The 12097-nt window shown below is 36.9% G+C and overlaps 1 protein-coding gene across 1 annotated transcript in view; it reads right to left on the bottom strand.

The window, feature by feature from the left end:
• Positions 1–11334, bottom strand: part of sema3e.S (semaphorin 3E S homeolog) — an 81231-nt gene extending 69897 nt beyond the window's left edge. Inside the window, exon 1 of the mRNA XM_018255747.2 lies at positions 10790–11334. Within this exon, the coding sequence (XP_018111236.1) occupies positions 10790–10892 (103 nt within the window). The 5' untranslated portion in view covers positions 10893–11334. The remainder of the gene's footprint in view (positions 1–10789) is intronic.
• Positions 11335–12097: the final 763 nt, after the last annotated feature.

The raw sequence follows: 12097 nt of genomic DNA, 5'->3' as shown, positions 1-12097 counted from the left end.
TACTGTAAATGATCATATACTACATGGCAATGTCAAACATTCTGCTGGGTAATGTTGACAGTTGTGGTTCTTTTCAAGAGCAAGGCTGCAATGTTGATAGCCCTGCAAAAAACATCTGGAATGTAGTCTCATGGCAGGCTAAAGAATGCTGTGGCCTGTTTGTACAGTAGTGCATTGTTTTCAATTGTTACACAAAAACCATGGCTACCTTTTGAGTGGTTGGTACTTTAATAAGCTGTAAACGTTTCCTATTTAATGTCACAAATTACACTCTTCAAACTATCGTGAATGGGTCTAATGTAATTTCACTGTAAACCTCAAATTTAGGGTGCAAAACAAAGGTTTAATAGATAATCAAGGCTGTAGGCTCTGGCAGCCTTGCTTGTGTATCTGAAAACCACTGCATTTCCTAGAATGTTATTGATTTCCTAGAAATGGGCACAGATGTTCCCTCCTCATAAATTGTTTCTGATACATTGCTTAACAGAGAGAGGCTCACAAAAGTTAGAAACACACACAGTAAAACTAATATAAGGTATAATTATATGCAGGTTGTCTGTCTATGGCCCATACATCAGAACAAATTAAAGACAGAAGCACTTTAGCAGAACTCTGAGACCTATCTCTCTAGTTGCTGATAAACTATTTCTTCCAGAATTCCCTGACAAGCGACCCTGGGATCTGCAGCTCAGCAACAGAAAGTGACAACAGGCTCTAAATCCCAACACCATAGTGATAAGCAAAGATGAACAATGAGCTCACATAGGTCTTTTCCTAGATGTACTAACCTTAAAGCACTTAACGATAAATGCATTGGTTGTAGATAGAAATGGGTAAAACAAATTGCTGATATGCCTGAATGGAAATCAGAACTAAAGAAGAAATTACACTGATCACTTTAAAATATTTCTTAATGATAAGCCAGTTGTTTTATTGTGTTCATAATGTTTTTCTTGCAAAGTAAACGAAATCTGCACAAAGGTTTTTATAATCTCACCCTTTTGTTTTAAAGTCAACTTAAATGTTAAATGTTCCATTTATCTGACTCTTAAATGTTAATTTTATCTTTGTCAGTATTTTATAGAGGTATTATCCACTCCCTTAATCTTACTGCTTCCAGAGTGTGCTTCCTATGGGTCCCAAGCTAGAGTTCCTTTTTTTTCCTGTACTGAGTTTTCAAGTAAAAATTGAGTTTGGATCCATCATTCGATCTCTATGTTCTTTGCTCTTTTCACTGTCAGACTGTTCACCTAATAGCTTCAAATTAATCCTGAGAATTTCTACTCCAAAAGCTGAAGCATATACCGTGGTGTTGAACACTACGATGTTTAACTAATTTTCACAGTAACAGTCTGATGTTATTGACACTACCACTGTCATTGTGAGAGTAACTCTATCATCACCATGTTTAGCTATTGAGTGCCTATGTGTGTATAGTAAATGCACTGTACACAAGGTTTAACAATATTCAGGTTTCGCTCATACAAATCTGTAGAAAGAGAAGGTGCAAGGACAACCTAAACTTATGTGCACACAGATCAGTAATGGATTTAGGAAGAAACGTTATACAATGCATAGATTAGAATAAAGAAACGTATCTATATATATTAAAGTAACATCTGTTGCAATAGCTGAGATTGCAAAAGAATGCAATAAATGAATCAGTCAATAAGCAATCAAAATACTGCAGCTGCTTTAATTATAAACAACGGGGACTTGTTCTGATTGCTCTTTTGTCAGTTCTGTTCAGATAGTGCCCTCCTCACTGGAAATACATTAATCAAGTTTAGATGTAGAAGACAATGTAAATAGATTAGATTAAACCAAGTGACAGCCACATCATTACAGGTTTATCTATGTTCATGTACATTAATAGATGGGTTACTGGTTACGGTGCCAAACCAGCATATAAACCACATGTATTGACTTTATTTTAATAATAAACTGGGGGAAAATGACTACAACTGTAGGCAAAAGAGAAAAAGTAATTTCCCATGAAGGCTGGTGCATTTTCTTGTATCTTTGGTTTATTTCTTTTTCTATAAAACTTTTGTGTTTTACCCAATAAAATGTTCAATAACAATGAAGAAATTGTATCAAGAAACTATTTAGCAAAAAAACAAAATCTCTGTTCCTGACATTTCAAGATGACATCCCTGGACATTACAATTATGCTTATACCACTAAATATAAATTATTTACACAGAAGTCTATGAGACTGCTACAGGAGGATAATGTTGCAGTGTTTTAACTTTACAACCAGTTACAATTGCAATTACATGAGGTAATTCTCTCTATCATCTTTTAGTTAGCCATCATAGCTTCCCTTTCCTTTATCCATAAATGCCTTAAAGGGGACATGTCACCCTACCAAACAATTCCTAATTATTTTCTATGGTGTTAGTTAAGCCAAATAAACATTATTTACACCATATAAATTATTTAAATGTTGTTAACTTCAGTTTGGAGCAATTACAGCATGCGGGCAGGTGCCATTTTGTGCACACGGTTATTAAGGCAAGTTTTGTATCACCCACAAGGAGGTGGGGCTAATGCCTATGTCCAAGGTGAGGAGGGAGGGGGAATGTCAGGAGGGCAGTGACATCAAGGAAATGCTAAATACCCAGGCATAGAGGTGGGCAGGCAATATATGATTGACAGCTCAGATTTGGAAATACATTTATATGGATGGTGTAGTAAAACAAAATAATTTGTTTTATATCTTTAATTTGCAAAGGGGGACAGGTCCCATTCAATAGAATGAGAACTGGGATTACAAGAGAAAGATGAAGAAGCAGGTTCAGTTGCTGGCCTGTAATCCAAGTGTCAATTTTGACACAGTGTCAATGTTCCCCAAGAAACATAGCAAATAAACCATTAGGTGGTTAATCAGGCCTCTTAAAAACCCTTCTACCGAAGCTACCATAGTTCAGTAAAATGTTACATGCAAGACTTTATACAGTGATACAGTTGTTATAATATTGATTCTTCTTTGGGAGAAGAAAACACTCCACTGCTGCCTACACAAAAAAGAAAGATGCTTTTCACCAAGAAAAACAAATATATCAGGATACTGTAGCTACATTCTATTTTTTTCAGTTAAAAAGGCAAGCCAAATAGTCCTCCAAATGCATTAGATCATATTAAAGTTGAAAAGGTCATGACTTGGGTGAAGCTTGGACAAAGCATGCTAGCAACCACAGAATATGGGTTACAATAGTGTGCTGACTTTCCTATGTATTGTTAAAGACTTGTTCAAAGCATTCTTCTTGGGAATCCATGAACCTTGTTGTACCACCCTCTTTGGTGTTCCATCTAAGAGCATATTTCACCTCTACAATTTATTTTAAATTTGCAGGCCCGTGTTAAAAACAGTGACTTTACATGTGGGCATTTAGTGATTGTCTTTGTGAATAGGGGACCAGGAGAAAAATTAGAAGAGAACATAAAAATCGTTAAGATAGATCAGATTGGACCAAAACCATAAACAGAAGTTTAGAAACCGGTATCCAATGGAAAACCACAAAGAATCCAAAAAATCACAGAATAACCATACATAAATTACACAAAGCATCAATATAGTGACACTGACTTATCAAAATACCCCCATTACAAAAACTCTCATTACAAAAAAAACACAAGCCTAGCATTTTCATGAAGCAGGGAACAGTCATGATTTTTACAAACAGAATGTAGGACCAGCCTCTAACCATAGAATTATACAGCTCTGAAATCCACCAGAGGAACTAGACATAGGTAATTGGAAAACTGTCCAGATGTAAATGTTAGCTTAGACCCCATCTCTTCAGGAAATAATTAAAATGAATACACTCTCTCCAAGTGACTAGCAATGCTGAAAGTGCCTTTTTATATTTTAGCCCAAATGTTGTTTGTTCTTGATTACCGCAATGTTGTAAATGGTGGCAGCAGGACATTTAGGATGATATCTTTGGTAATGGGCAATCAGCTTTGAAAAAGAAATGGAAATGTTATGAAAGCTTGCTGTGATTTTCATCTTGGTTAGGCAATAAAGGTATCACCTTTACAATACTTTTGCTCTGTTTCATGTCAAAACTTTTACCCTGTATTTGTCTCTAAAGATCTGTTTTAAAAAATAAATTCACTTGCACAAAATACTGATTAAACATGGGCCCAAGGAATGTGCATAAATGACTCCTCTGTGTGTATATTTACTCACCAGAATCTTCATCATCATCATCATCATCATCATCATCATTTATTTATATAGCGCTGTCAAGATATGCAGTGCTTTACTGCAGTTATAGCAAACAGGGAATAAATGGTGGATAACAGACAAGGATTACAGAGTACAATGGGGTTTACAAACTAAAAGGTTAGGGTACAATTGAGACATTAGGATTATATAAACACTTTGTCATTTTTGATACAGCAATGATTAATTAAGGTACAACGAATAGGCCTCTTTAAACAGATGGGTCTTTAAGGAGCGCTTGAAAGTTTGGAAGGAAGGAGAAAGTCTGACAGCTTGTGGCAGAGAGTTCCAGAGAAAAGCAGAAGCCCGAGAGAAGTCTTGTAGACGAGAATGGGCAGAAGTGACCAGAGGAGAAGTGAGGCGAAGATCAGAAGCAGAGCGTAGGTTTCGTGAAGGAGTGTATTTGGAGATTAGAGATGAAATATAGGGAGGGGTTTCATTATTAAGGGCCTTGAATGTGAGTGTAAGTAATTTGAATTTGATTCTAGAAGAGATTGGGAGCCAGTGAAGGGACATACAAATGGGAGCAGCTGATGTTGAGCGGCGAGCTAGATGAATGAGTCTAGCGGCCGCGTTTAGAACAGATTGGAGTTGTGAAAGGTGACTTGTTGGAATACCTGTGAGGAGTAAGTTGCAGTAATCAAGGCGGGAGATGATGAGAGACTGAATCAGTGTTTTAGTTGATTCTGAACTGAGATAGGGTCGTATTCGAGCAATGTTGCGCAGTTGAATACGGCAAGATTTTGCAAGTGTTTGAATGTGTGGTGAAAAAGACAGACCTCTAGGAATGTTTCTTTGTGATTCAAATGATCAAATTTACATTCTGATTTATCCATCTGTCCCGATGGGTTGGAATGTTAAATTAAGGGCCCACAAATGTTGCATGCTTGTTTTTAAGCAACTGAGAAATAATTTCAGTTTATGTTTTCAGCATGCTCTTGTAAAATATAAAATACTTCTAAAATGCTTGGGGCAAAAGAGGATGACCTAGGGGATGCTATTAGAACATAGTTGTTGAGCGTTATGGGAGCCTAGGTGCTCACCATTGCTGTAATGTTCGCAATGTCACACTAACCCAATTCCTTTGTGTATATTGTATATTATCATAGTTTATGGTAATTGGCTGTATATTGATATCTGTAAGTAAACAGTTCTGATTCACATGTGTTTGCCAGTTATACAGGCATTTTGAGGAAGGCCATGATTTTGACAACTGCCACACTTAATAGAGCAGCAATGTCATCTCATAACATTCTATTCTAACACTTGCTTTTGGTTATTATGTACATTTAGGGGCATATTTATCAAGGGTCGAATTTCGAAGTTGAAACTATTTCGAAATTCGACCATCGAATTGAATTACTTCGAATATCGAAGGCGAAGGTTTTTTTCATCTAATTTGGCCATTTGCGGTGGAAGTAAAATCCTTCGATCGAACAATGAAATCCTTCGAATCAAACGATTCAAAGTATTTCATCCATCGATCGAACGATTTTACTTCGACTTAAAAAAACGTAGAAAACTGCTCTAGAAGGTCCCCATAGGCTAACATAGCACTTTGGCAGGTTTAATTTGGCGAAGTATTGAGTTCAAAGTTTTTTTTAAAGAGACAGTACTTTGATTATCGAATGGTCAAATATTTGAACTATTTTACTTCGAATCGAAGTCGAAGTCGTGGTATCCTATTCGATGCTGGAAGTATCCAAAAAATTACTTTGAATTTTTTTACTTCGAAAATTCCCTTGAATTCACTTCGACCCTTGATAAATCTGCCCCTAAATTAGTTTTGTGAAGTTTTAGTAGAAGATAACTTCGGTAACCTTTTTTACTTGCCAGCTGAAAAGTACCATATGTGACACTGGACTTGGCACTGGTCTATGGCACATAAGGTAGCTGCAGTGGTCAAAATGCTTTCCTTGTCTATACTCAAAAATGAATGGGAATGCTCTACCTATAGCAGACAGTGGCAATTATCTACGTCTGACAGTGTAAGCCCTGGTAATGCATATGGACTCCAAAGATAAACATTAAAAATAGCTGGTGTGATACTTAAGAAAAATTACATCTCGAATACATTCAGCTTCTGTTAGGGACAGTGCCACATTATAAAATATACTTGTAAAATTATGGGCATGGACAAAAATGTCCAATTTTTTTCAGTCTGGAATTTTCCATGTCTACAGTGAACAAAGTACTTCAAAACAATACATTGTAGACTAAATGATTTAAAGTAATGGTGTTTTTAGGGTCTGCAAACTCAATAAACAGGCTTATGTAAAAACATTATACTTTATGTATGCATAATTTGTAACATAAATTACGCGTTTTGTACTCTCATGGGACCTTAGTTATAGGCTACGAGAGCACAAAACGAAAAAAGGCTTTCTTTTTGGCAAAAATTATTCAATAAACTTGTCTAATTTACATAAGCTTGTTTGTTAACACTTTATGAGTGTTCCTTGCATACATAGAAAATATTTTTCATTACGAAAACTCTATTTCTATTTAATTTATTTTACTTTTAGGGATACCTCCATGTTTTTTTTCTTTTCAGTATCCCAGTTTAGACTTTTGTACTGAAAATGGTTGTTAATATCTATTAAGACTTTAGTATGGCTTGTTGCTGGGTGTTTTTCTTTCTTTTTTTTTTAATAAAAACCTGGCTAGTGTATAACCCCAGTTATTACAACAGAGAGAAAAGTGCCTCTATGCTTAACAAGAGAAACATGTCCTTTTCCCAAATGAGTGAGAAGAGATGGAGCATAGGTTCACTAACAATGAGACCCTTTAGTCCAAACCAGGCATCTGCAATTCCTTTCTGTTATCTGCCACTTACATTTCCCAGGTTACTAACAGAAGGCCTGAACACATTTTCTTTATTAAGAGTAAAGTGACCTATTTGTATTTGTAATCATTGCTCTCTGTGAAGTCTCACATGGTTTAAATAGTACAATACAATGTTGTCATTTGTAGTGTCTGCTTTGAAAAGGAAGTTGGATGTATCTTGGGACACCTTTTAATGGACCCACTTAAACTTTTTTTAAGTAAAACGTGGCCCTTTGAGACTACCCAAATCTAAGGTTAAAATCTATCTGGTTATTAAAGTGAAGCATACAAGGTCTGATTTACTCACATAGCTGCTAAATGTAGCATTGCTGCTATGCAATTAACAATTCTATTTAACTTGTTGTAGACTGATCAAAACTAATTGCTGTGTGGTAACTGCACATATGCTAGTAAAACAGCCTCACAGTGCAATGTCATTATCATGTCTTTATTTCATAAATCAGGAACCATAATTCGCTGATGAAGTGATTGATTCGCTGATGAAGTGATTGATTCACGAAACGCGTTAGGCAGAGTATTCTAATCTGAAGTGTAAGTGATAACTATGTTTTATAATTAAAAACATTCAAATATTTGAGTTTCCCTTTGTTGCTCGTATGATTCCCCAGTACAAAGTATCTTTTATCCGCTGACTGACCCCGTGAGGATCTGACCGCGGTTGAACTAGGAAGTAGATGAGAAGACGCCGAGACTGTGGGACACGAGGCAACTAATGCGCCCGTGAGCAGGATCGCAAGGAAAGCGAGCACAGCATATGTGAAACGGTAAGGAGAGCAAAAGTTGGTGTATTTTTATTTGTAAAGGGAAGCGCATACAAAACCAATTTTTTAACATTATTTTAGGGGTGGAATCCCTCTGTACCTTGCGCATCCAGTGTTTTATTTTTGCGCAAGACATACAGTATACTGTTATATGCTTCCGTGGTTTAGAATGAAAAGCTTAAATGTATCTGCATAATATAAGGCTCTGGAAAATCTTTACATATTGCCATATTTGTAATTTTCAGTAAAAAAACATGTATTATCTATATTATAGGTGCATTTTGCATCCTTTACAAGTAGTTAACCAAACTTTCTTAGTGAAAGATAAAAGTTTTGGGATAGGTTACACTTTGCATCAGTCTTAATAAAAGCTTACTTAACAAGTGTTCAGCTGGCATCAGCTTTAATCTTTGGAAGGACTTGTGGTATCTAAACCTTGTAATATGACATAGGAAAGCTTCTTAGTCAGTTTTGCAGTTCAGTCAGTCAGCTATAATTCTGCATAACCCTTTTGACTTGTAGTCACACAATCTTAACAAACCTGCATTTCAGTTTTATAGATTTTGTAACCCACTAAATTTTTCCAGAGTGCAACTAAATGGCTTTTAGTTTACTTAAGGGAACCCGTGGTTGCGAAATTAAAACAAAAAAACACTTCATATTCATTAAATAGGGGAAAGGAAACTTTCATCATTGTGCAGCACTGACTGTTACATGACCAACCTAATAGTAATATAAGGACAATATTTCAATGTGTGGTCTGTCCTGGTGTGCAAGACAATGCTCCATTCACTGATCCCTTATTTCTTTAAAATCAGCACTTGAATTCATTCAATGAAAAATCCCTGAAAGGTAATCCTATGTATATCCTATGTATAACTTTTGTTTGTAACCTGTGCAAATGCTGATAGACCAGCACCCTATACTTTTTGCTTAAAAGCCTAACTTGCTTATGGACAGAGAAGTATTCAGATTAAAGCTGCCAGTTGCCTTGGAGATGCATCAGGTTGTAAAGATATGAAGGGTGATCTCGTGAGTGCAAAATCTGACACATTATGGGGCAGATTTACTAAACTCGAGTGAATTTTCGAAGTTAAAAAAGTTTGAATTTCAAAGTAATTTTTTGGGTACTTCGACCATCAGATAGGCTACTACGACCTTCGACTTCGATTTGAATGATTCGAACTAAAAATTGTTCAACTATTCAACCATTCGATAATCTAAGTACTGTCTCTTTAAAAAAAAACTTTGACTTAATACTTCGCCAAATTAAAGCTACCGAAGTGCAATGTTAGCCTATGGTGATCTTCCACAGCACTTTTCTACGTTTTTTTGGTCGAATAGAAATCCTTCGATCGATCGCTAAAAACGATTTAATTGTTCGATCGTACGATTTCTATTCGATCGTTATACGCTAAAAATCCTTCGACTTCGATGTTCGAAGTCGAAGGATTTCAATTCGAGGGTCGAATTTCAACGTTTTTTTAACTTAGAAATTCGACCCTTAGTAAATCTGCCCCTAGGTGTAAGTTTGGCCTTTGGCCAATATGCAAGGCTGATCAATGTATCCACAGTCAAACAATTGCCAGCCTATATTTGTTGACATTATTGTAATGTAAACCAAGATCACTTTTGTTCTGCCTAGTAATTGTTCTATGATTTATTTTTTATCAGTGATATTTTCTCTAAAATGTATAGAGGAGCGTATCATTATTCAGAACACAATATATGCTACTGCATGCTGACACTAAGAGCAGCAGTCACTGAGGCATCTTGTATAGATCTGTTACAGGAATAACATTTGATCTGGAATTTCGCTTTTAGCCATATAATTGATGTACAGGGTGGATGAAGGAAATATATACTCATATGGGGATATTCTCTTGTTCCTCTTAAAATTTAACAGCGATAAACAGGAGGACGAGGTCAAAGGTGGCATAGGATATAACAGTAGCAAGTGTTGTTCCACAAGCAAACATTGGGCTAATTAACTGAACATCCAGTTGGGTTATGTTGCAGAGCAAATGAAACATGTAGAACTAAATGGTATCTAAATAATAAACTGTTCCATTTGCACATGTTATAAATGAATACAGTTCACTGTTTATGGTGCATCCCCCATTGCTAGTTTTGTCTTCAAGGTATCTATAAGGTATCACTAGTAAATGCAAGGTTATAGGTTTTATTTCAGACATGTCATTATTATGCAAGGTGTTTGCATTATCTCCCTGTGATTGCATAGGTTTTTTCCAGGTACTCCTGGTTTCCTTCCACACTCCAAAAACATAGAAGCAAGTTAAATGGATCCTGATAAAACTGACTAAAGAGTATGTATGATGTGAGAGGGACTTGTGAGCTCTGCTGGGGCAGGGACCAATGTGAATGTTACTGTATTTACCTCTGTATAGCGCTGTGAAAATGTCAGCGCATTTATAAATTAAAGCTTATCATCTGTTTTATTACATTCTACCTAAAATAGCTGTACTTGTAATGCAGTTAGCCTCCTATTTGCCTTATTTTAGAAATATGCAAGGCATCAAAGAGCTCTGCCCCTTTAAATTGAGAAGAACAAGTCTTGCTTTCATATATGTACTTTGCTTCCTGTATAGTGTGTGTTTGTGCTCTATAGCATAGAAACAGAGAAAAGCTTAACAGGGAAAACATTGTATTTGGGAATGGAAATGATAAATAACTGCTGGTTTAATCTTTTTACCCACCCTCTACAGCAGGTTCCATAGGTGGGATGTGTGGAAAAAACAACAATTTTAGTGGATGCTATAGACAGCAATGCATCTAATGCTTATACATATAATTAGTTTAGCCATTGCATAAATATTATAGTAAAACATCAGCCCCAATATGATCCTGGACCAAATGCAATACATGCTAATGATAATCATAGTGTGTTGAACCTGAAAGAAAGTGACATGACGTGCTGCTCACTTACCTTTATGGGACAAGCGTAACCTTGGCTGTGTGGTATCCCTTGCCTTAGACGAAACCCAGAGAAGCCCAAAGAGAAGCAATGAATTCCATAAGGTACAAGCCATATTGGAACAGGACAGTTCTGTCTTCACTTGGAAGAAGCCTCTGCCTCCTGTGCTGCTGCTGCTGCTGCTGCTGGAGTCTAATCAACTTGCTCTGTTTTCACTTCCCAGAGAAATCCCAGAGGAATGGCTTATTTCTACACCCCAGCCCACATTTCCTATTTGTCATGCCTCATAAGTAACAGAGAAGCACTTCTTTTCAGGACGTTTGTTTCTAATGTGACAGGTCACCGGTGGTGCTTCCTCACATTCACTGTTGCTGTCGCTGTAATAGTAATAGCGACCAAACGCTGCTGTCGAGACACTCCAAACCCTCCCTAGTGTTCTGGCAAAGACAACTACTTTTCATTCACCTTTAAAGATTAGAGGCAAAGACAACGATTGCTTTCCCTGAGCTGTGAGACGCACCCAGCGAGATGCTGAGCCCCCGGCTGCTGTACACACAGGAGAAATGAGAGCTGAGGAAACACACTATCCCAGTGCCAGCACTGCCCCTCCCTCCAGACAAGCTTGTGCCCTGTGCAAATCCACTCAGCCTTCTGAAAAAGTCAATAAGATACAATGATTTATTAATTCACTAAACGCCTTCCACTTTAATTACTCCTTCCTCTGGAGTTGCAAAACAACATTCATATCTGCACTATTAAGTCATAAACACAACAGCTAAGAGCCATCAGATCTCAATGCTTTTGGATTAGTCTCTCAGCTGCTGCTGCTGCTGCTACAGTTTTACTGCTGTAATTTTCCCACGAGGTGGCAACTATAATACAGCTCATGGTTGCCAGGTCTTATTTTCAAAAGCAGCCAAAGTCTATCACAAAACATTCCCCAATTAATTAATAAGTAGCCCCAAACTAGCACAATATATTCAGTGGAAAATAAATATATAAATACATACATAAATAAAACATTATATGTGAAAATACACCTTTTCTTAGCCATAACGGTCCATGCCCAGGGCCTATTCTCCAGTGTTACCTGCCCCTGAAACATTCTATATCCAGTGCATATTATGATGATGTACAGTATGTGCCCTGCCTTGTGCATCAACTGCATGCAGGTTATTGTAGTTTTACTTCAACTAGGGTTGCCACCTGGCCAGTGTTTTACCGGCCTTGCCAGGAAAAATGTTGCTTGATGCCAATGTTATTTATAGGGGAAAGGAAAGGAAGAGCTCTTGCACACCCGTGCTAATCAAATAAATGTAG

Source organism: Xenopus laevis, chromosome 3S (genome assembly GCF_017654675.1).
Source record: "Xenopus laevis strain J_2021 chromosome 3S, Xenopus_laevis_v10.1, whole genome shotgun sequence".
In the NCBI taxonomy this organism is placed as follows: domain Eukaryota; kingdom Metazoa; phylum Chordata; class Amphibia; order Anura; family Pipidae; genus Xenopus; species Xenopus laevis.
This window is presented reverse-complemented; position numbering and strand designations above follow the sequence as displayed.